Below are 25,536 nucleotides of genomic sequence, written 5' to 3' on the forward strand. Positions count from 1 at the left end.
TAATAAATATTATAAATTGCAATATGTATGGACTGGAGAAGGAAATGGCAACCCACTCCAGTACTCTTGCCTGGAAAATTCCATGAATGGAGGAGCCTGGTAGGCCACAGTCCATGGGGTTGCAAAGAGTCAGACACGACTAAGCGACTTCACTTTCTTTCTTTTTATAGTTCCTTTTGGAGAAGGAAATGGCAACTCACTCATACTCTTGCCTGGAAAATTCCATGAATGGAGGAGCCTGGTGGGCTACAGTCTATGGGGTTGCAAAGAGTCGGACACGACCAAGCTACTAGCACACATATATATGGACATAAGAACAATGTTATCCTTACATATGCTTGTATTATGTTATTATGTTATTAAAAGGAATTTGTACATGAGTATCACATATATGGAGAATAAGATATGGTTTAGGTGTAATCTCTATATCGTGTTCATATATTTTATTGTTCTTTTGGGTCATTTTGTGAAAATTATTTCAAAAATAAAGGAACACTAAGTATTTTTTGTGTTCTTATGCTGCTGCTAAGTCGCTTCAGTCGTGCCCGACTCTGTGTGACCCCATAGACGGCAGCTCATGAGGCTCCCCTGTCCCTGGGATTCTCCAGGCAAAAACACTGGAGTGGGCTGCCATCTCCCTCTCCAATGTTATTGTAATTGTTGACTGAATTTTCATCTTTATTAAAATCAATTCTTTTTAGCTTGGCATACCAGAGGATGAGCTGGGAAGCCCTGAAGAAATCTATCAATGGCCTGATCAACAAAGTCAACATTTCCAATATCGGTATTATTATTCAAGAACTTCTTCAAGAAAATATAGTTAGAGGAAGGTAAGCATTGGCTGTTTTATTTGTAGTATTTCATAGCACTTTTTCAATGGAAAGTAATATCTACATGAAAAATAATCATTCATTTGTTATGCTACTTCATTTCAAAGAAAATTTCAAGGAGTATTTAAAATGCAGTTGTTATAAATATGTAAGCTACTAACAAATAACTTAAACTCAACTATTAGAGCTTGTGTGGGGTTTTTACTGTTTGAGAAACTTTGATGTCATATAATGATTTTGGCACAGTTATTTATTGACTGAATACTTCCCATAATTTAAACGCATGAAGAAAAATAAATAATTTCTTTATATATACACAAAGTGCTCCTCACACCAGTTTAATTTCTAATGAAAGCAAAGTGGGAATGTGAAAGAAATGAGAAAGATAAGTAATAAATTTTAGAAAAGCAGAAGGGAATAACAACCATTTTCTGTGTGGTTTTTAAGTAGTTGTGATATTTTAACTCATAAGGAAATAGAAATATTCTATGTTCTATTTATTTTAAAATCTGAGGACTATTTTCCCATATGACCTAGATCATCAATGCAAAACTTTGGGATATATATATATATATACACACACATACACACACACACAAAGTAAGGTGTAGCACCTGGTGGGGGTTAGTAAGGTGACCAGGAGGCAGCCAGGGGAAAGCACTCTCATTTTATTCAGAAAGAAGCAGACTCAAGAGTTACAAGGGTAATTTAAGATGTTACAGTTTCTAAACTGAGTTATCTTTTTTCATTTTCTACTCTAGTGATTCAGATGTCATACCTAAACCTGATAACTATGAAGACATAGTTTTTCTGCCTTTTGACAATCAAATAATTGTTTGTTATTACATTGCTAAAAATAACTCTTCAGTTAGCCCATTTTGTATCTCTCTTATCAAATGTATACATTGATAGAAACATGTCCATTTCAAAATAAGTTAGAAGGTAGGACCTTTTATATTCCTGTCCTTGTTTTAGCATTATTTCTTCAGTGCTTATGTATGTCTTTATCTCTCAGGAATATTGTTTTCACTTTTATTTTCATGAACAATAGACTTAAGCCTGTCTTTTAGATGGAAACCACCCCGATTTGTCTTTAATCACAGAATTAATTTATATGAATGATGGGCTCATAGTGGAAATTTTACTTTAAGTCAAAGTTCAGTACTTTTGAAGCAGGTCTTTTCTCCCTTCACTTTTGATAATGTTAAGTGAATTAATATAAGAAGTTAAGAACTTAAATTCATGAATAGATGTAATGAACGGCAACTGGAAAAGAAGATTTATATTTAGAGAGAAAAAATTTTGAAAAAAGTTATATTAAATCTATTTTATATAAGTACAGATTGAAATTTTATTTCCTCAAAATCAGTTTTAATTTATTAGTAAGACAGTTTCTTCCTCTAGATAAAGGTAGTGAAATTTTAGTTCTGATTTAGCTTTTATGATGATTTACAGAGAAGTAATATAGCTGGAATCAAGATTGCTGGGAGAAATATCAATAACCTCAGAAATGCAGATGACACCACCCTTATGGCAGAAAGTGAGGAGGAACTAAAAAGCCTCTTGATGAAAGTGAAAAGAGGAGAGTGAAAAAGTTGGCTTAAATCTCAACATTCAGAAAACTAAGATCATGGCATCTGGCCCTATCACTTCATGGGAAATAGATCGGGAAACAGTGTCAGACTTTATTTTTGGGGGCTCCAAAATCACTGCAGATGGTGATTGCAGCCATGAATTAAAAGACGAAGGAAAGTTATGACCAACCTAGATAGCATATTCAAAAGCAGAGACATTACTTTGCCAACAAAGGTCCGTCTAGTCAAGGCTATGGTTTTTCCAGTGGTCATGTATGGATGTGAGAGTTGGACTGTGAAGAAAGCTGAGCGCGGAAGAATTGATACTTTTGAACTGTGGTGTTGGAGAAGACTCTTGAGGGTCCCTTGGACTGCAAGGAGATCCAACCAGTCCATCCTAAAGGAAATCAGTCCTGGGTGTTCTTTGCAAGGACTGATGCTGAGGCTGAAACTCCAATACTTTGGCCACATCATGCGAAGAGTTGACTCATTGGAAAGGACCCTGATGCTGGGAGGGATTGGGGACAGGAGGAGAAGGGAACAACAGAGGATGAGATGGCTGGATGGCATCACTGACTTGATGCACATGAGTTCGGATGAACTCTGGGAGTTGGTGATGGACAGGGAGGCCTCACGTGCTGCGGTTCATGGGGTTGCAAAGAGTTGGACACGACTAAACGACTGAACTGAACTGAATATAGCTGGATTTTAGGTGAATTTTTTTCCTTCTAATGAAATCAGTGAGTATTGTTGACTCCTTTTCTTTTCTCTTTTAACCAGAGGCCTGCTATCCAGATCTGTTTTGCAAGCACAGAGTGCTTCTCCAATCTTCACCCATGTTTATGCAGCATTAGTGGCAATTATCAACTCGAAATTCCCACAAATTGGAGAGTTAATCCTCAAAAGATTAATTCTTAATTTTCGAAAAGGCTATCGGAGAAATGATAAGGTATATGTAATCGACTTGTAAGTAGACTGCTACAGATAACAGATTAATAAACCGTATCAACCATAGTAATTAAGTATCAACCTTAGTAAGCGATGTTGATTTCTGTTGTTCCAGAAATGTCATGTTTTCACATATACTAATTTTTATTTTATAACACATTAAAATTACCTTGCATGTTACATATTTTAAGTAGAGTGTGTAAGTAAACTGTAGACTCTATAGATAAATGAAAATTTGTTTTAGTTTATAGATTAACTGTCTCTAATTTCCCTTTTCAGCCACTTTGTCTGACAGCTTCAAAATTTGTGGCACATCTTATTAATCAAAATGTGGTAAGTAATTATTTTCAAAATTTGGTGCCATTCAGTGCCATTAGACCACAGGCTTGATGCCACTTCAGTGACAACTTTGTTTTGACTTACAGTTCTTCAGAAAAGTATCTTGAATGATATTTTAATTTTAGAACTATAATAAATGCATTTTTTAATGTAAAGAGGAACCCAGGACAAGTGTTAGTAAATTAATCAAACTCTTAATACTCTACGTGGTTACTTAACTGCATATTTTTCCTTCAAAGACTATAATGTGTTTTTATTTTAAAAGGTACTTTCTTCTCTTTTCCCTGTACCTAGTGTTCAAGAAAGCCTAACAACTGATATTCTTTAAAAAATGCTGTTCCCCACAACTGCATATATACGTGTATATTCATATGTATAACTACATGGTATATGTAAATACTCATATATTCTTAGAATCATTTTATAAAATATTGTGTACTAAATACTTTTAATCTGTTTTAAATGCAAAAATTTATCATTTTATTATTTAGTTTTTGAGTTTATTTTTTTATTTATCCACTGTTAGAGAGTTTTGATTTGTTATGTTAAGTTAGGTTATGTGTCAGTCGCTCACTACTGTCTGACTCTTTGCAATCCCATGGACTGTAGCCCCCCAGGCTTCTCTGTCCCTGGGATTCTCCAGGCAAGAATATTGGAGTGGGTTGACATTCCATTCTCCAGGGGGAAGTAAAAGTCGCTCAGTTGTGTCTGACTCTTTGTGATCCTGTGGACTGTATAGTCCATGGAATTCTCCAGGCCAGAATACTGGAGTGGGTAGCCTTTCTCTTCTCCAGGGGATCTTCACAACCCAGGGATTGAACCCAGGTCTCCTGCATTGCAGGTGGATTCTTTACCAGCTGAGCCACATTTTAAAAATGAAAACAGTAAAATTGCTCTTGTCCATACTCACAGTTTTCTTTCAGATATGTATTATTTTTAAAAATTGTATCTATAAAAGGAAGAATTTTGAAGACAGACTTAATCTTATTTCTCTAACATTTAATAATATTTTAATTCTTTGCGACATGAAATTCTAGTACTCACTTTAAGAAACCTTTTAGATTTTAACCTAGTCATATTATTACAATGATAATTTTCTACTTAAGATCACAGAAACATAATTTTACATGTCTGTAAACCTAATGTCACAGACTACAACAGCACAGATATGTTTCAGTTTTTGAATATATATTATACTTGGAGACATTTTTGGCATTCACATAAACCAGTTAAAATGATAAGTATTTTGCATCTTCCAAACTGCAATACAGGGCAGTATTTTCTTGTCCCTAATGTAAGACTGTTCAGCCTTGCCTGTCTTCCCAAAATAAATGTAGTGTTTATTTTTGATATTGTGCTAGATATGAAGAGGATATTTTCCTAAGTTGTCTCTCCATCTCAAGTAAGAGTCTAGTTTTTAAAAGGCATATGTATGGTCTTTTAAACACGCTTCCTAAGTCCATTTTCCTTTACAGCAAAGCTTCTCGATATACTTTTATACCCTCTCTACTTGGTGGTGTTTATAAAATTCTAAACTTTGACCATGGCCAGTGTAGAGTTTGATTTAAATAAAAATAGAAGTATTCAAAACTGTCATTGTATGCTATAAACTATAGAAAGAAATTTTCTGAGAAAACTAGTATTCATGTAATTTAAGAACTGTTTGCTAACAGAATTGCTGAGAGAATGAATTGCGAAATGGATATAGAGTTGTGATCATGGAGAAGGATATTATAAAAAGAAACATGTTACTTTTCTTCATATAGTAGTTATGAAAACATCTCAGATTAAAAATTAATAAATGACTTTAACTTCTATTTTGAGGTTAATTATGACATTTCTTAAAGATAATGTATCTTTCTATTATAGAGAGTATAAGAGGAATATTTCTGCTAGAGATAAATCATCTAGTTCTATCCAGTAGAACTAGATGTAGTAATCCAGTATCCAGTGTAGTAAATTAAGATTTTTGGAAAAATCATCAGGAAATTCTTTGCAGATGCATAACGGAAGTGAAAGAAAAATTGTATCCCATATTTGGAGTATTTTTATGTACATTATGAAACTTGCTCATCATATGTACAATATCATCACTGTAAAAACTAGATTTACTAATTTTTAAAATTACCATCAGTAGTAGATTAATACATGTGAAAGCATTTTGTGTGTCTTCTTTCTATTCAAGGCTCATGAAGTTTTATGCTTAGAAATGCTCACTTTGCTTCTGGAAAGACCAACAGATGACAGTGTTGAAGTAGCTATTGGTTTTCTTAAGGAATGTGGTCTCAAATTAACACAAGTGTCACCAAGAGGGATCAATGGTAAATACATATCCTTGGTTTGAGATTGAGCTTTAGTTTGAGTATTGTTATATGTAGTGCTTATTTTATTTTCTTTGTGTTTAACTTTAGCTATATTTGAACGGCTTCGAAACATTCTCCATGAGTCTGAAATTGACAAAAGGGTTCAATATATGATTGAAGTGATGTTTGCTGTAAGGAAGGATGGATTCAAGGACCACCCTGTTATCCTAGAAGGACTTGATTTAGTGGAAGAAGATGATCAGTTCACCCATATGCTTCCTCTGGAAGACGACTATAATCCAGAAGATGTTCTTAGTAAGTCAGGGGTGGTGCTTAGTAAGGTGTTCTTAGTAAGTCATTGGGAAGTGCCATACAAACAAAGGTCAATATCAAAAATAAACACTAACTTAACTTGTGTTTATTTATTTTTGAGATGTTTTCAAGATGGATCCTAATTTTATGGAGAATGAAGAGAAGTACAGAGCTATTAAGAAGGGTATGTAGAACTTTAAAAAATAATTTCCTTAAGTTTACTTAATTGTATGATACTGATAGAATGGTATAGATCACTCTGACCCCTGCCTATTGGAATCTTTGCTCTGTGAAGCTGTTCTCTTTTCACCGTTTGCCCGTGCATTATTTTTCTTTCTAGTGCTTATCCACGGTGGTGTTGTTGCTGTTGTTTAGTCTCTAAGTCATGTCAGAATCTTTTGCAACCCTAGGACTATAGCCCACCAGGGAAGTCCTACCCGTATTACTTCATTTTAAATTATTTAACTCATTTTCCTTCTCCTCTTTCTCTATTTAATTATGTAACTCTTCAGCTTCATCCCTCTTAAGAAATATCCGTGTATTACAATGGCCGTTATTTAACCTCACTTCCAGTTAAGAGTTGCTGCTTAAATTGCCACCAATTTAGTATTTGATTAAGTGCTATACTGTGTTATAAAGTTGTATACTTCATTATTTCTTGAGGGCAGATTTATATCTTTCTGATAAAATCAATCACGGTAGCTTAATATACATAATGGATAAATTGATTATTATCATTTGTACATCATTAGTATACCATAAACACTGTTTGTTTAGATAATGGTTCCTATTTTGTTTCTGCCATTACTAGCTAAGTCACCTAGAGTAAGTTACTTTTTTGATACAAGAGTAAATGTTTGTGTAAAGATAAATAAAATACAGTACTTTATCTTACCACAGAGCATGTATTTAGACACTGTATTTTTTTTTTTAATGTGTGTCATCATTTTTCTTCTAGAGCTAATATTCAGAGCTACTTACATCATTCTAATATATAATTATTTATATTATTTTACATATTATAATTCTATAATAATTTTATAAGTTTATTTTCCTTGAGTTGTGATTTTACCTAACAAATACTTACAGCTCTGAAAGCTCCTCGGAAGAGAGAGCAGAGATGTAGAACTCTGTCGTTGCTGCATTCTGTGCTTTAATCATGCTTAGAAGGAGAATGTTGAAGGGGAAGTAAAAGTGTAAGAAGCTTCCCATTTTATACATTATCCTAAAATCTGGTATAATAGGGACATGCCAGATTCCTTTTTCTCTAATAAATTTAGTTTCCAAACATAGAGAAACCCCTTCAATCTATTTTGTTCTTTTCGTATGAATTTCTTTTTCTCTAGTCTCCCTGCTATGCAAGCATGCTAAGTCGCTTCATTCGTGTCCAACTCTGTGCGACCCTATGGACGGCAGCCCACCAGGCTCCCCCGTCCACAGGATTCTCCAGGCAAGAATACTGGAGTGGGTTGCCATTTCCTTCTTCATAGTCTCCCTAAACGATACCAGTAATTTTGTAGAATTCTTATTATACCTGGTATAGAGGTGTTTTTTTTTTTTTTTCCTTTTTTTATACTTGGGAATTCCCCATCCATTTCTTTATTAGGTTCTTGGCATTTGGCCAAGAAAGTAGTACTTTTCTTTACTATAGCATTCCTTAAACTCTGTGGTCTCAAGATCCCTTTATACTTTTAAAAATTATTGAGAATTCCAAAGAGCTTTTGTTTATGTGGGTTATATCTATTGACATTTACTTACTAGAAATTTAAAGGGAGACTATAAAAAATACTAGGCCATTTCAAAATAACAATAATAAACCTAGTACATATTTGCAAAAGTTACATGTTTTTATAAAAATAACTATGAACAAAGAAATTTAAGAAAAAGAATGGTATGTTTTAAATATTTTGTGCAATTTACTGTCTGGCTTAATGGGAAAATTGAATTCTCATATTGCTTCTGATTTCACTCTGTTGCAGTAGGTTGTTTTGATTGAAATATATGAAGGAAATTTAACCTCACCATAGACATGTAGTTGGAAAGGGAAGAGTATAGCCTTTTCAGAATTATAATTGTGTATATTTCTGTTTAACACTATTCCAATTAAATATTTAATAGCTAGTGGTTTCTTAATGATTTAATTGCACTGTGAAACCTGAAATTATATCCATTAATTTTCCTATTTTGTTAACATTAAAATCTGTTGGCCTGTCACTTTGAATGGATCTTTTACCCAAGCATGATTTTGTTAAATGTTTCCTCAGTCATTTGGAAAATACTGATGCACTAAGTTATTCACATCTTCCAAGTATTAACGGGTTAACGTTATCAAAGTTAAATTGACACATTAATATATTCTCAAAAAATCACATTTATTCATATTACCACCTGTCTTTATCAGAAAAATCTTAATGTTTTGGGAAGCTGTCAAGCTCATAGGAATAGATACATGTTTTCCAGAATTCTGATATTCTCTTGAAGACTCATTTGATGATTGTGGCAAATATCTGAAAATAACTGTTGGTTATTTTCCTTGAAATAACAGTATTACTTTGTTTATATTTTAGAAAATATCTGGTAAATACCTAATAACTCTAGTTTGTTTGACATTTTTTCAAGTAAAAATGAAAAATACAAGTAATTCATCTTGCACCTCTGTTACACGAGTGTTTTTCCTTGAAATAACCATCACCATTGTGCATTTGTCTTTTAACAGAAGCGCTATATATAAACTTCGTATTTTCTTACTCAAACTTCTATAAATGCCGATACTCAAGGGCTAAGACTTAACAAAATTAATAATTTTATATTTTTTCTTCAAGGGCGTTCTTAAATGAAACTTTTTTCCTACTACATTAGTGTGGCAGTAAAAAGTACGAGTGCTTGTGCAGCTTAATACCTTGATTGTGCTCAGGATGCAGCAAGTTTTAACTCCTGTTGCTTTTGCGTCTTTATTTCAGATGTCAGCACAGTGAAAAGGCAGATAATATTACGGTATTACTATGAAAATAGTTTGACCTACAGACGGCTCAGACGGTAAAGCGTCTGCCTGCAATGCGGCAGACCCGGGTTCGATTCCTGGGTCGGGAAAATCCCCTGGAGAAGGAAATGGCAATCCACTCCAGCACTCTTGCCTGGAAAAGCCCATGGACGGAGGAACCTCATAGGCTACAGTCCATGGGGTCGCAAAGAGTCGGCCACGACTGAGCGACTTCACTTTCACTTTCACAGACCACCTGGCAGGTCTCTGTGGTTTCCTCCAGGATTCACAGACCATACTTGGAAACCACTGCTTTATTTAGTTAATAAAATCCAGTTGTCATTGCCTAAATGATTTTAGTAACTAGATTCTAAAGTGAAGGGCTAACAGAGGATGATGTAAACAGCTAGACAATCAATTTGACCTTCATTCTTTCATAAAATGTTCTTCTAGAGTCGGCATTAAAAAACATGACCGTGGCAGGAAGTGGGCACAGCTTTAGTAATTAGCACCTTAGAGTGACCCAGGTGTACTTGAGTTTTAGGTCTTACAGCATTTGGGAAAACAGCAGGAGTGCTGGTCTTCCTCCTGTTGAATACTAAGTAGTTTCCCCTTTTAAAGGTCTGTCTCAACCACATTATGTAATAATAAACTAGACACTGCAGATCATTTCTTGCAGTCACATTGGTTAGAAGTATTCTTGAAGAGATTTGTATGTCAGCTAAGGGCTGAATGACAGCTCTCCACTTTTGTAAAATGACTTGTTTCTCTAGTATGTGGGTTTCTGCTAACATTACGTGTGACTCCTGAATTATACTATTTAGTTAAATATAAGGAAATTAGAATTTTCCTAAAAATTAGTTGGCCCAAAACTGTATTAAAATCTGTCTGATTATAATAAAAATGCAAAGAGGGATTGTTGGCCAGGTTTGTAAAATCTTTTGTCAGACTTATGGAACACATACCATTGGGCAAAATATGATTCTAGTTTTTGTCATTTGTTTATTACTGTTAACATGATGATAGACCTCACATAGTCTTTTACATCACAATTTTGAATAGTTCTGAATGTGAGTTGTATTTTAAGAAATGACAGTCCAATGAAGTGCTTATCTTTCCGGTTTTTTTTAAAGGTCTTTAGACTTCCATTTCTATTGCACATATGAAAATTCTATCGATTAATTATAATGTTCTACTTAATAGATATACATTTTAATAAAAGTCTCACTACTATTTAAATTTCATTCACTACCTAAATATGTTAGTCACTCAGTCGTGTCCGACTCTTTATGACCCTATGGACTGTAGCCCTCCAGGCTCCTCTGTCCATGAGATTCTCCAGGCAAGAATACTAGAGTGGGTTGCCATTACCTTCTTCAGGGAATCTTCCCGACCCAGGGATTGAACCTAGGTCTCTCTCATTGCAGGCATATTCTTTACCATCTTAGCCATCAGGGAGTGAATACTAAATTATGCTTTTTTTTTTCTTCTGTCTTTTTTGTCTTTCAGAAAACTTTCTTAGGCTAAATTCTTGTTTTCTATTGTGCTCATCTTAGCTTTTTATAATAGACTTATCTTCTTGGTGATGAACTAGTAATATTTTGACTACATTCTCCATTATGCTAATTTCTCTTCCTAATTTATCGTTCCAGTGCTCCTGCTCTTTTGGAAAACCTTCATCTACTTTTTCTTTGTTTTTCTCATCCCTTGCTTATTTCATGGCTGCTTTCTCTCTGGCAGAAGAATTATGCTTATGGTTTTCTCTAGTCTAATTAGTTATAATGCCCTCTGAATACCTAGGTAATAACATGAGACCTGTGTGATCATCTTTGTTGGTTGATAAACTCTTACACCACTGTGGGTTGTAGTGAACTGAGAATTATCTTCCCAGAATGAGGTACATTTATATCCCTTGCTCATTCATGTTTTCCTAAACTTAACTTTGTTCTTTTAGAAATTCTTGATGAAGGAGATAGTGACTCAAACACAGACCAAGATGCTGGAAGTAGTGAAGAGGAGGAAGAAGAAGAGGAGGAAGAGGGAGAAGAAGATGAAGAAGGTAAAAGTGTAGCTGCAAATAAAATTGTAAAATGTACTCCCAGAATAATCTAATATAATCCTCTAAACAGTGATTCTTAATCTGTGGAGTATTGGGAGAGATGCTACTGTTACTAGTGGGTGAAAGCAAGGACTCATAAACATCCTATGAGTCACAGGATTGCCCCTCACAGCAAAGTATTATCCAGCCCAAAATATCAGCATTGGCAAGGTTGAAAGAGCCTGCTTTAAAAGTATGGAACAAGGAAATTTATTTTTTAATACCAGCATAATTTAAATTTGATGTTTTATGACTTTGATTATGAACTATGAAAAAGGTGCATTCATGTTGAGTACATGTGATTTATGTTACTATGGCGTGAATGTGACAGAGGCAAGTGACTAGATATTTGCTCTTCTTTTTGGAAAAATAGGTTGGGGAAGCCAAAAGCTATATTTGTACAGAAGCAGGCATGATGTCCTTCCTTTTCAGCTTTGATTATATCATTTCATAGGAAAATAAGCTCAGAACTTTACTTTGGTTAAGTCTCCATTAAAACACCAGAATATATATACACTGGTCACTATTTGCTTATGTTACATATTTCATGTCCGGAGCCGCATTAGGCATTACTGACAGAAAATATTAAAAGTATAACTTTCCCTTCTAGGGCATAATATATTTTAGTTCTGTCTTCGAGTATAGTAGATCTTCTACAACATAATTTATAAAAATATGTTTAATTTTTTCCAGTGTCTTTTTCATTTAAAATGTCTCCTAACCAAGTTAACATTTAACTGTAGAATTTGTCTTATGTGAAAATACAGTTCAAATAAAAACTATTAAATGTTTATAAAGTTTTCATGCATTAGATAAGATAAAACTTTAACAAATATTCATATTTGTATTGGACCCATCCAACCTGTCATGATGATCTAATGTTCTCTGAACCTGAATATCTATCCATAATTTATAGTTCTTCCAAATCAAGATAATTGTTTATAAACATAGAAATAATGTTTTCCCTAACAACAGCTTAAGTGTGGCCTTTTATCATGTCTAAATGAGCAGGTAACCCAGAAACAAAAATAGTTTTTTTGGTTTGGCTCTGGACTTCTTTGAGCTGACAAAACTTATTAAAATACTCTGCTGCTGCTGCTAAGTCGCTTCAGTCATGTCCGACTCTGTGCGACCCCATAGACAGCAGCCCACCAGGCTCCCCCATCCCTGGGATTCTCCAGGCAAGAACACTGGAGTGGGTTGCCATTTCCTTCTCCAATGCATGAAAGGAAAAGTGAAAGTGAAGTCACTCAGTTATGTCTGACTCTTAGCGACCCCATGGACTGCAGCCTACCAGACTCCTTCATCCATGGGATTTTCCAAGCGAGAGTACTGGAGTGGGGTGTCATTGCCTTCTCCAATTAAAATACTCTCAGATATGGCAAAAGACTAGAAATAGTTATGTTGAATTCTATAAATATCAATACTAACTTATACTATAGAAGAGAATATTATATTAAACTCATAAATTCTAAAAAGATTATGAAAACATTACTATAAAGGGATACATTTTCAGTTCTTCATTTATTTTTATAGTTTTATAATTTTGTTATGTTTAATTTCAGGACAAAAGGTGACTATTCATGACAAAACCGAAATTAATCTAGTCTCATTTCGTCGTACCATTTATCTCGCTATTCAATCAAGGTAAGATACAGTAGCTCAGTTGATCCTAATTCTTGACAAGGGATGGGCAAGAAGATGGGATTGTTAGAATCTGGTGACAGAAAACTGGGTACTGTTGCAGGGATTCTCCAACTGCTTGCCAGTCCTCCACCATCCCAAGTCCCAGAGTGTAGATTCCTACTGTTTTTAGGAATCTACAGGAGCAATTTGTCTTTACTTTTAACTGTTTCCTAATTAAAATGTTTTTAAGTTATATCATTTCGTATAATTAAATATCACTAACAATCTGAAAACATTTCTGTATTACAGAGTTTGCACAGTATTGTGTAGTGGAAGTTTAATGTTTTATTTTTTTCTAATTTGCTTTCTAACTCTAGCTCTAAGCAGAGAAACTCTTGTGATATTTGGACACTGATTTGTTGTGCAGATGGAAATGAATGTGAATGGAGGTAGGAAGTAGACTTAGGAAGGTTTTAAGGACTCTTTGAAATAATATTAAGCAAGAATTGCTATGATGTCATGAAAACAACCTTTTTCCTTTGAAGGCTGTGAGGTTAGTTTTAAAGAGAAATAAATGAAAATATTAAATGCTGAGTACATCTGTTTTCAGTGGGAATCAACCTATTGATTTAGTGGGCACCATGTTTTTATTTTACAGTGGAGAAGGAATATTTTCCCTGTTTTGTTTTGTTACTAAGTTTTTTAAATTTCCATTTACTATGATGTAATAGCAAAAATGATTCATAAGTAGGAGTCATCTTGTTTTCAGTCTGTCTGAAAAGTTTTTGGCTTAGATTCATCTTCAAAAAGAGAAATGTTAGTTAGAAATTTTTTTGCTTTACCCTTATGTGTTTCTTGGCCTTTCACATGAAAGAAAAAACTAATATTTTCTTATACAAACTTAAAAGTGGATAATTAGAAATTTTTGTTATAAGTAGCTATTCTTAGAGTTTTAGAGTTTGACCTTTTGTTTGTCCTTTTTAAAGAAATTCAATGCTAATCAGTTGTAAAGAGCAGATTCATTGTTTTAATTTTACTGTTAACATTAACTTTGAAGAGTCACAGTGGAGCTCTTTGCATGATTATTATAAAGAAACTTTATTTTTTAGGTGATCTAACCTTGATAATAATAACCTCTGAATCACACAAAAATGTTAGAAAAACTAAAACACTAGACAAGTGACCGACACTGATATAAGTTCTACCAATTCTAGTAATAGTACAATAAATACTGTCTTATATGTTATTTGTCAAATGTTCTCAGCCCCTAAATGCCTAGTAAAAATAATTTTAGGAAGTAAAGACAACTTTGATAAAAAGGTATTTAAAGGACATGGTTGGGAGACTCAGGTAATGGGATTATAAAACATAAAAAGGTTATCAAACAAATATTCTAGATGCATAAGTAATATTGTTGGTCATTAAAACAGCTAAAGTGGTTTATTTTTTTTAAAGCAACAGTACTCAGTAGTAATGATGATTTCAGTTAGATACACAGAAAGATTTTTGGTGGAAATTTAAATTGGTACATTCCTTTTGGAAAGCCTTTTGGTAGCATGAATCAGTGGCTTAGTTTGATTGCCATTTGACCCTTCTTTTTCATTATATTTCTTAAAGAAATACATATTGGCAGAGAATTATACAGAGCATTATTCAGTGCAAAAGAGAGAGAAAAATCGTATTGCTCAATATGAATAATCAAAGTGTTTTCATGTTTAATGCCACTATTAAAAATTAGGTTAATGGAGAATTACTGGGCAAGTGGTCTGATTTAATGTTAGTTGGGGATAATAATACAGAATATATGGCATCATGCTGATAGCATTATCTTAATTGTAGAAGTATGTGTGCAGGTTCTAGAAATAATACACTAACGTATCAACAGTGATTATTTTGAGAGGAGGTTAGATTATTTATATAAACTGTTCATTTTTGGAAATCTTGTGAACAAAACCACGTTCTGGTGACTGAACTATTTGGGGATTTTATTTTTTAAATTTTCTTTCCTTTTATACTTGTTGACTGACCTCACCAATACTCTGATCTTTTTACTGTTCTGGCTCCTTAAACAGTCTTCTTTTATTTATGTAAACATTGAACTACATAGTTAACTTTGCTATTAAAAGTTGGACATTCCGGGTTGTTCTTGGTTTTAAGTGATGTTCCAGTCTGATGTTGTATTACTGGAGTAATGTCCTTAACAATTTGAAGTTTCTTAATTGGAGACATCAACAAACCATTGAAAACTGGCATTATGTAAAATCTATTTTCTTTACCCTTCCCTCAGTCACTGTTAATTCTGGAATATGTTTGGTTTAAAATAGCAAGCAAAGTTAATAATTTCTTTAATATTTACATTTAGTGCAACTTCAAAACAATTATGGTAGGGAGTCACCAAATACTTTTCAAATAAAACAAGAACAAGGAAAATACTGTCATACTTTCTCTTTGATTCTTCACTTATTAGACAAAAGGAAAGTTGTAAAAATTTTCCATGAACTACTTGACTTGTTTTTCAGAAATTATAGGATTTTTTTCCTAAATACTGTTTTTTAAAAAATAAAAACTAGAAAATGTCACATTTTAAAATACTTTTTGGTATTGCTGTATTATTGAAGTTTATCAACTACAGTTAGCTATTTTAATCTTAGTTCTAGTTATTATTTAATATTACTTGTTATGAAAGCTCATTCTTGATAGATTTCTTTTTTTCATTTTTTTTTTTAATTCCATTCTACAATCCTGAATTATTACCCTTTTGTGCTTGTGAAACCCAATAAGTAATAGAAGCTGAGGATTACTGATGAACTATAAAACTAAATTCATTATCATTATTTTTCAGTGAGTGATTATTTTATATTGCTGTTATCAAAAGATACTGGCATTATTCCTGAATCAAATTCACACTGAGTTTGATAATTCTCTAAGCAAAGTATATTGAAGATATTTTTCATGCAATTTATATGAATGTTGTACAAAAACAAATTATTTTCTTTGTAAGTGATTTTAGTTATTTATTATTTTATACTAACTTTTTATATAGTATAAAAGCCCTGTGTTTGGGTATGAATCAAGATAACTTGTAAGTGTGGTGATTAAGCTCTGGATGTCATGCTGGGTTCTTGAAACATCTTTTACCTCTTCCTAACTTGGATCAGGGAGAAATGGAAATATTTAGCAGTATAATAAAGATTTGTCTGCTTTCTATGTCTATGATTTTGTACATTCTGGACTTTTTATATAAATGTAACTATGCTATATGTGGTCTTTATGTCTGACTTCTTTCACTTAGCATCAGTCAAGGTCCCCCATGTGATAGTATGTATCAGTACTTAATTCTTTGTAGAGTTAAAAACCTTATCTTTTTTATATATACAATATAGTAATATGAAAATATGGAAGAAAATTTTTAGACAATTATTAGGGTAAGATTCTTATATATGAAAGAGTGCTACAACTTAAATATGCTGCTATTTTTAACCTAACTATTGTGACCATTTTATCTCTACAGTTTAGATTTTGAAGAATGTGCTCACAAGTTGCTAAAAATGGAGTTTCCTGAGAGTCAAACAGTAAGTTAGTACTTTTTTTTCTATTAGGAAATATATATATATGTTATAAAATATATATATGTATGTTATAAAAATGTTTAAGATAGTTAATAGGTTTCATGAAATGAATCAGTAACTCAGTGCTTCATATACACTGCTCATTGCAGTGATTTAAATGAACTGCTTGTTTGAGGTGTGAGAAAAGGAGGAAGTTTCTCTGAACCACCACACTTTACACAGGTTTCTGAGTGGTTGCCTATAAATCAAATTGTGCCTTAAATACAATAGGAAGTTTGTTCTTTAGTGAAGTACCTGGTCCATCTACTTTATGCACTAAAGCATTCTTTTGTCATAGAAGCTGTAAAGGTCACCATACTTGTTGTTACATTACTTGAATTGGATATAGAAGAACCTGTTCCGTTTTTTTTCATTCAGTAATTCATTTAACAAAACGTATTCAGCATATATGGAGAAGGAAATGGCAACCCACTGTGTATTCTTGCCTAGGAAATCCCATTGACAGAGTCTGAGCCTGGTGGGCTACAATCCATGGGGTCGCAAAGAGTCAGACATGACTTAGCAACTGAGCACATTCAACGTATACTATATGTCAGGCTTTCTGTAAGGTGTCAGGGATTCAGCTCTCCATAGAGTACATTTTAGCCCCCTCTTAGCCCATGGGACTCATAGTCTTATAACTCAGTACTTACACTTAACTGTTCAAAATATCATGGAACCCTAAAACCAAGGGTAATAAAGGTTAGATTGAAAAGATTATCTTAGTTTTTGTTTTTTTGTTTTTTTTCCTAATTCTTTCCTTATGTATATTGCTCCCTGCCCATCTATATTTTGGATGCTTGAAATTTGAAGCAAAGGCTTTTAGGGTTTGGTTTTTCACATCTTGATTTACATGTAGTAGACTCAGCACAGGTCCAGAGTGAATGTTTCAGCTTTAATAGGCTGTTTGATTTCTGGTTCTAAAAGATCTTGACTGTCTGAGCTAAGTTAACATTACATGGAAGTCCTTTGACTTAAGGCCTTAAATATGTTCTGTTACAGGGATTGGCATACTGTGGCCCAGGCCCACTGCCCATTTTTGTTAATAAAGTTTTATTGGAGTGCAGCCTTACCCATTGGTTGATGTATTGTGTGTGATTGATTTGCCCTATAGCAGCAGAATTGGCTAGTTGCAGCAGAGAATATACGGCCACTAACAGCCTGAAATACTTGCTGTCTGGTCTTTTCCGGAAAAAGTGTCCCAATCCTTGTTTAAGAATGTAGATTAGTTCTTGAAATGCCATGGTATGGAATTTTGAGAAGAGATTATTCTTTGCAAATTAAAAAATTTATTTTTTCCCTCTTAAAATTTATTTATTATATACTAATAATAGTGTCCTTATATGTATTATGGGTATACTTGATATATTGTCATTAGAAGGGAATAAATTAGTGAATTAACCTTTAAAATTATCAGTGAAACTAAAGTTATGGTATGATCTTGTCACATTATTTGCTGAATATAATTGTTATTAAAAATGTTATTAATGCAGAGGATAGTTGTTCTAGAACTTAACTTCACTGTTTTTTTCCTTGAAACCACAGACCAGAATATTTATTTTTCCCTCAAATCTGAAGGATTATTTGCTAGATAGGATCATTCTTGCTAGAAATTTTTTTTTTTTCACTTCATGTCAAATATGGCTTTTCACTGTCTTCTGGCCTGTAGCATTTGTGCTGAGAACTTCAACATACTTTGATAACATTTGGAAGACTATCTTAGTGCATCTCTTTTCATGCACTCAGAAGAATCTCCTAAAATCACTATGATATTTAATTAAAATATTAAAATATTTAATTATTTTATGCCACAGGGAATAACTCTTATAATTGCATTTAGTCTCAGAAAGAAACTAATTTGTTTTGCAGGTTGTGCTGACTTTATTAGCAATGCTATCAGCGTATTACCATGTTATATTGTTTAAAACCTGATTAAGTGTTACGTTATTGTAAGATACAGTGTTGGTAGAAGTTGAAAATGCATTTTAATATATTGAATTAGTGTTGTGTGGCAGAACTCAGAAAAGGTTATTTAGGTTTTTTTAGTACTATATTAAATTTTGACAAAGTACATCTCTTCAGAACATAAACATTTTAATTGAGGCAACTTGTGACTAACCTTTAAAAAAAATAATAATCTAGCAGTATAATTACATCTAAAAATAACCTTATATTGTAAAGAGAAGCCTTTCATTAGATAGTTTTATAAGTAGATTATCAGCTTCTCGAATAACACTGTCCAATAGAACATTTTGCGTTGATGAAAATATTCATATTCTTCCCTTTTTAGTACAGTGGCCACTATACTGGTCACATGTGGCTTCTGAGTACTTAAAATGTGATGTATGACTAAGAAACTAACATTTGAATTTTACATGATGTGAATAATTTACATTTAAATGGCTGTGTATTGCTAGGGGCCACCACACTGGCCAGCACAGTTGGAAGGTGTTCTGTGCTGCTTCAGGGTCCCCCTTCCTTCTTGCTCATGGATCAGTCAGTTCAGTTCAATTGAGTCACTCAGTAGTGTCCGACTCTTTGCGACACCGTGGATTGCAGCGTGCCAGGCTTCCTGGTCCATCACCAACTCCCGGAGCTTGCTCAAACTCATGTCCATCATGTCGGTGATGCCATTCAACCATCTCATCCTCTGTTGTCCCCTTCTCCTCCTGCCTTCAATCTTTTCCAGCATCAGAGTCTTTTTCCAAAGAGTCAGTTCTTTGCATCAGGTGGCCAAAGTATTGGAGTTTCAGCTTCAGCATCAGTCCTTGCATTGAATATTCAGGACTGATTTCCTTCAGGACTGACTCGTTGGATCTCCTTGCAGTCCAAGGGACTCTCAAGAGTCTTCTCCCATACCACAGTTCAAAAGCATCAGTTCTTCGGCGCTCAGCTTTCTTTATAGTTCAACTCTCACATCCATACATGACTACTGGAAAAACCATAGCTTCAACTAGATGGACCTTTATCGGAAAAGTAATGTCTCTGCTTTTTAATATGCTGTCTAGGTTGATCATAGCTTTTCTTCCAAGGAGCAAGCGTCTTTTAATTTCATGGCTGCAGTCACCATCTGCAGTGATTTTGGAGCCCAAGAAAATGAAGTCTGTCACTGTTCCATTGTTTCCCCATCTATTTCCTATGAAGTGATGGGACCAGATGCCATGATCTTAGTTTTCTGAATGTTGAGTTTTAAGCCAACTTTTTCACTCTCGTCTTTCACTTTCATCAAGAGGCTGTTTAGTTCATCGATTTCACCATAAGGGTGGTGCCATCTGGATGTCATCTGGATAGTGTCATCTGATGGTGCACATGGAGATTTCCAGTAAATGCATATTGACCTAATTTTTTAAAATATATATAATAATTCCATATTAATAGATTGTATCTCATTTTATCAGAGGACAAAAATGTCAGAATTCCTAATTGAAGATATAAAGGTAAAAAATAAAAGTGAACTGAAAGAGTATATAGTATATTTTATAGGCTTGCTTTCTGTTTATAGAACACAAATACATTACAGTTAATGTATTTATAAAAAATTACTTTTAAATTTTCTGATAAGAAATGTTTTGTAGAAAAAGATCTTTAGTCAGTTTAGCAGTACTCAAAGTTAGGGTTAGGGTTATTCTCTTTTTCACTTTGTCTCCATTGATTTGTCCATATTTCCTGAGTTTCTTCATCTATGAAATTGTGGTAATTGATACATATTTCATTAGGGTTATTTCAGGAATTAAATAATATTTATTCATTATAAGTAATTTGTGATGTTGGTATTTCCCGATCTTGGATTAACTCTTGCATTTCGTAGTTCAACAGAATTTTCACAAAGGAGTTTACAAGACACAAAAATAACTTATTGGACAGTGTGTGGAAAGAGCAGTTATGGAATGATTCCATCTATTTATTTAGATTCATCTGTGGACAGATCTATATGCGTAACATTTATTTTGAGGCTAAAAATCTTAGCCACAAAGGTCTTTTTTGTTGTTGTTCTTTTAAATATATTTACTTATCAACAAGGCAGTCGTTATGTTAGCATTGACGTTATGCCTATTTTATGCTCTGTAAAGATTCACCACGTTTTGACTTTTCCATATTAACAAAATATATTCTTGATAATTCGGTTTAAATGTTGTATTGGTGGTCTGTATTTAAAAGATTTCTGTATAGAATCTTTTAGAATGTGATATATTTAGTTTCTTTTTGTTGATGTATCTGTTTCCTTTACTAGGTTTTCTTGAAGTGGCTCATACTTATATGAGTTTAGAATTTTTTAAGCAGTCTGATTAGCATAAATGACATGGAATTTCTGTTAGCCAAACAGAAGACTTTAAAGAACTATAGTCTTGACATAGATTGAATTTTTTGTTTTGTCTTCATAACTCAACTTCACAAAGTTTTATGTTTTTAAAACCTTATTTAAAAATTCAGGCTATCTTTGTCATACTGATAAATTATCACACAGCATGGATTCATTGTGTTTTCAATCATTAATGTAATTTTTTTCCAAACAGAAAGAACTCTGCAACATGATACTTGATTGCTGTGCCCAACAAAGGACATATGAGAAATTTTTTGGCTTATTAGCTGGGGTGAGTTCCGACCTCATTTTTCATGTTGGATTTTGATGAAATCACAAGGGTAATTCTGAACATGAGTATTGTGAATTAATGGGTCTGCTTTATTGCCTGGTCTAATATACTAACATATCTTTGCTGAAAACAAATCGTTCTTTCCTTCCACAGTTTTTCCCAATCTCTGTAGCTTCCTCCCTTCCCACTTCCGGTTTGTAGTTCTTTGATATTACATATCATTCTTCCAGAACTTTGAGGCATTCCACATGCTTTGTAACAGTTTCCCAAAGAGAACAATTAAATGCTGTCTTTTCAAAATTTCACAGCAGTTTCTGGTCAAGTACATGTTCAGGAAACATAAATAAAGCATGAGCTAAAATAATTTTTTGAATCCAAACTTAACCCATGGAGAAGTATATTTATTCATCTTATATAAATGTGTGTATCTGTGGTCAGCCATGTGTATAACTTTGTTTTAGCATATAAATCCCAAGTAGATAGGAGTGGTATAAATTAACTTCTTTTTTAAACATCCCATTATACAACAAAGAAGATTGATATTATATACAAATATTTATTAACTTTTGATTGAATAAAATTAGGATTTAATATGGTGTTGACATTTTTATTTTTAATTTATTAGCGATTTTGCATGCTAAAAAAAGAATACATGGAATCCTTTGAAAGTATATTCAAAGAACAATATGATACCATCCATCGCTTGGAAACAAACAAATTGAGAAATGTTGCTAAGATGTTTGCTCACCTTTTATACACTGATTCACTTCCATGGAGCGTAAGTAGATGAGTCAATATTTGTACTTCTTTCCTAATCCCCTGTTATTCTGAAATAAATATTATTAAGTATAACATAGCCATACTTTTCCAATGTAGGCAGTGTACCTTAAAATGACATGTGGAGCAAACATCTACTATAATGGCACTCTTTGAGGTTATATTCGTATAACGTGGGATCAAAAAGCTAACAGTGTATGAATGTAAGAAATAACATTTTGAATGATATTACTAGTCTAAACATTACAATGCTTTTTGAAGGCGATACCTAGGAACATTTTCAGAACAAACATAGCTTTTTATCTTCTCCGTGAGCATTCATGTGTGTGCACGCTCCTATCCATGTACAGCAGAGTTTGGTGGCACATGATCCTCTGAGTTACTGCCTGTTTCCTGATGGAGTAACTGTCAGAAGTTCCTCTGGTAAGGACAAGAGAGAAATGACTGTTCTGGCAGGATGTATTTTTCTTAGCCAACACTGAAGTTGGATAAGTGTTTGGGAGGAGTTCCTGTAGTCATAGAACAGGGAAAGATACTCTCGATGGGGAAGTGTACACTGGGTTGGAATTTGAACTGCATTCCTTAAGCTGCCACTTAATTGTACAACTGCTGTTCATTCAACAACCATTTGTTTAGTCACCAACTCTGTGCCCAGAAAGAGACACTGGGCTTCCAAAATGAATTATATATGGTCCCTGCTTTCAAGGAGTTAAATACCATATAACAGAAGAGGTAAGATGCCCATGGTAATAATACAGAATAAAAGTGGTAGATTAGGCTGAAGGAATTGAAAAATTCGAAAGAAATTATATCCAAGAAGAAAGAGGATCATATTGTAGAATACCACAGCCCAATGGTAGAATGAAATAACATTGTTGAGCTTATAAACGTTGGATAGATTTTTGTAATACTCTAAGTGTGCCCCACTACTTTAATGGGCATTTATAAGCTAACCCAGCAGGCTGTTAAACTTTTTTACTTTGTTTTTTTCTTCCTTCTTTGGGAAAATGAAACCCAAGTTTTAAAACAATTGAAATAGTAAGCTTCTGGAACACATGATCCATTAAAAACTGGAGGTTGCTTTTACTTTTTTTCACCCTAAAATATCTCTCAATGAGCTTCAGTTTTGAAGCCCTAGTCTTACTATTCAGAACAAGCCATCATTCTTGGTCTTTACCCGTCTCACGTACTGTATGCACTGGACATACAATATGATAACATCCGTTCAGATAACTAGGTTTTAGGAGCTAGTAATCTTAGCATTATATGCTAAAGCCAATATTCCTCCCTGCCATAAAAAGCACAGTACTCAGGAAAGAAAATGGACTTTACTTCTGTAGCATCTTAACATTTTGAAAATTTGTATAGAAAAGCAGTCTTAAACTTTCCCAGGTACTATCAGCATAATGGAAGATATTTATAGATAATTCTTATTGAAGATAACAAATTATAATTTCAGGGGACACTGAAAGTTAGAGATATTGGTCACTTTGTCTTACCATTTGAATACCAAAATAATAATGTCTTTTTTTAATTCTAATTTTCAGGTTCTTGAATGTATAAAACTGAGTGAAGAAACCACTACGTCATCCAGTAGAATTTTTGTGAAAATATTTTTCCAAGAACTGTGTGAATACATGGGTCTTCCTAAACTTAATGCAAGATTAAAGGATGAGTAAGTTTATTATTAAATTTTAAATTAAGCACTTTTTATTCTTTCTTTTATTCTCCTACTTTAGCAACCATAAGTCCACTCTTAGTTGTAAAACTTTAGCAACCGTAAGTCCACTCTTAGTTGTAAAAATAAGTCCTTAGGACATTCTTAAGTCCTTAGGACATTCTGTCACTACTCTGACTCTCATGTTCTGTGTGACAGGGGACAACATGAAACTTTTAATGGTCATTTAGTTCAAGTAGAAAAAATGCAGATTTCATGCCTCTTTTAATTTAGTTAGAACATGCAAAATTATTTTTCCATACTGATTGGAATTTTCCAGTAATGAGTATTTGTAGTTTTATTTCATTTTTACCCTAAGGTTGAGGCTTAGAATGATAATGTTTTATTATCAGTGGATTATTGTAAACATATACTGGTGAAGGTCAGTCCTATAAGTCGTATAATTGTTTAGATTATTATGCTGAACTTGGGCTTTGTTCCAGGACTATTTTGTAATCCCTATCCCAGCTCTCTTTCTTGGCAGGTATTCAGATTGCCCATTACCACTTACATTGACTTCTACTCCATTCATACTCCTGAAATCCTTTCAAAGTTTTCTCAGTGATCATCTGCCAAATCCCCCAGTCCTGCACAGTCCTCATGCCTCTTGACCTCTTGGTCTCACTTACACTGCTGACCACTTGCCCACTGACACCGCACTTTATTCTCATTCTGCCTCGCTCCTGCCAGTCTCTCTTCTTTGGCCTGCCTCGCTTATGTTCGCCAGAGGTCTGTCCTGAATTCTACATGCTCTGGGCCAATCCATTTGCTTCTCTTAGCTTCATATACTTACTTATTGGTCCTTGTCTACTTGCCAGGCTCTGGGACTCCTTCTCCAGCAAGATGCATTCTGGCCACTCAAACATTGCACAGCTTATTAAATAATAATAGTAAGCTGATTCATGCTCCCTTACCTCTGTTTCCAGAGCTGGGAATTCCTTCTCTTGTTTTGTCCAGCAAACTCTTAATCATTCTTCTTATATTGTTACCTTTTCCTACAAAAGATGGTTTTTCCTAACTCTGCTGCTTAGTCCACTGAGTGTGTCACTCAAAACCACATGATATTGCTGTTTTTCTATTTGTTCCCTTTCTGAGAAACAGCGATTCCATACAGTGTTCACCCTTGATTTCTCTTGACTGCTTTTCCCCTTCCGCCAGTGCCTTGCACAGTACTGTGTAGACATGTGTGTGTGTATGTACAACAGAAGAGGGCCTTTTTTTTTTTTTTTTACTTTTCTGTACATACACTCAAATATAAATACACATATGTATCCATAGATTTATATGTGTTATATACATGTGTCCTGACTGTATATCAAAGTTTTTTTTTTTAAAACCTCCTCTCATTATAATTATAGAAATGAATTTAATTTCTTTATTTTGGGCCGCACCTCATGACTTGCATGATCTTAGTTCCCTTATCAGGAATTGAACAGGGGCCCCTGGCAGTGAAAGCAATGAGTCCTAACCCGTGGGCCATCAGGGAAATTCCTGGAAGTCAGTTTTAGTGAACTGTCACTTGCCCCTACTCCTGTCCTGTCCTGATAGCATGCAGCCTGACCTAATCGGTGATTTTTAAACCACTTACTTATATTTCATTTAATTATTTTAATGTATAGAAATTCTGAAAAATGTATGAGGATTTTGCCTTTTTATCTCCAAGCATTGTGTTCTCTTTTGTTCATTTTCTTTTTCAGAACTCTACAGCCATTCTTTGAAGGATTATTACCCCGAGATAACCCAAGGAACACTCGATTTGCCATCAACTTCTTTACTTCTATTGGTCTTGGAGGTTTAACGTAAGAATTATCATCAGAGCTTTATTCAACTTA

The 25,536-nt window shown here is 33.8% G+C and overlaps 1 protein-coding gene across 6 annotated transcripts in view; it reads left to right on the forward strand.

Annotated features, from left to right (window-relative positions):
• Positions 1-25,536, forward strand: part of CWC22 (CWC22 spliceosome associated protein homolog) — a 75,816-nt gene that overhangs the window by 31,996 nt on the left and 18,284 nt on the right. For 5 of the 6 annotated variants that reach the window (XM_055572049.1, XM_055572050.1, XM_055572046.1 and 2 more), the window contains 13 exons: positions 702-830; positions 3,185-3,353; positions 3,632-3,685; positions 5,877-6,012; positions 6,103-6,309; positions 6,428-6,490; positions 11,241-11,345; positions 12,950-13,031; positions 16,522-16,582; positions 21,133-21,210; positions 21,836-21,988; positions 23,535-23,662; positions 25,402-25,503. In XM_055572049.1, coding sequence (XP_055428024.1) covers positions 702-830; positions 3,185-3,353; positions 3,632-3,685; positions 5,877-6,012; positions 6,103-6,309; positions 6,428-6,490; positions 11,241-11,345; positions 12,950-13,031; positions 16,522-16,582; positions 21,133-21,210; positions 21,836-21,988; positions 23,535-23,662; positions 25,402-25,503 — 1,467 coding nt within the window. Of the gene's footprint in view, positions 1-701; positions 831-3,184; positions 3,354-3,631; positions 3,686-5,876; positions 6,013-6,102; positions 6,310-6,427; positions 6,491-11,240; positions 11,346-12,949; positions 13,032-16,521; positions 16,583-21,132; positions 21,211-21,835; positions 21,989-23,534; positions 23,667-25,401; positions 25,504-25,536 lie in introns of those variants that run through there. The other variant, XM_055572051.1, reaches the window with a different exon arrangement.

The sequence above is a fragment of the Bubalus kerabau genome, chromosome 3 (genome assembly GCF_029407905.1).
Source record: "Bubalus kerabau isolate K-KA32 ecotype Philippines breed swamp buffalo chromosome 3, PCC_UOA_SB_1v2, whole genome shotgun sequence".
In the NCBI taxonomy this organism is placed as follows: Eukaryota; Metazoa; Chordata; class Mammalia; order Artiodactyla; family Bovidae; genus Bubalus; species Bubalus kerabau.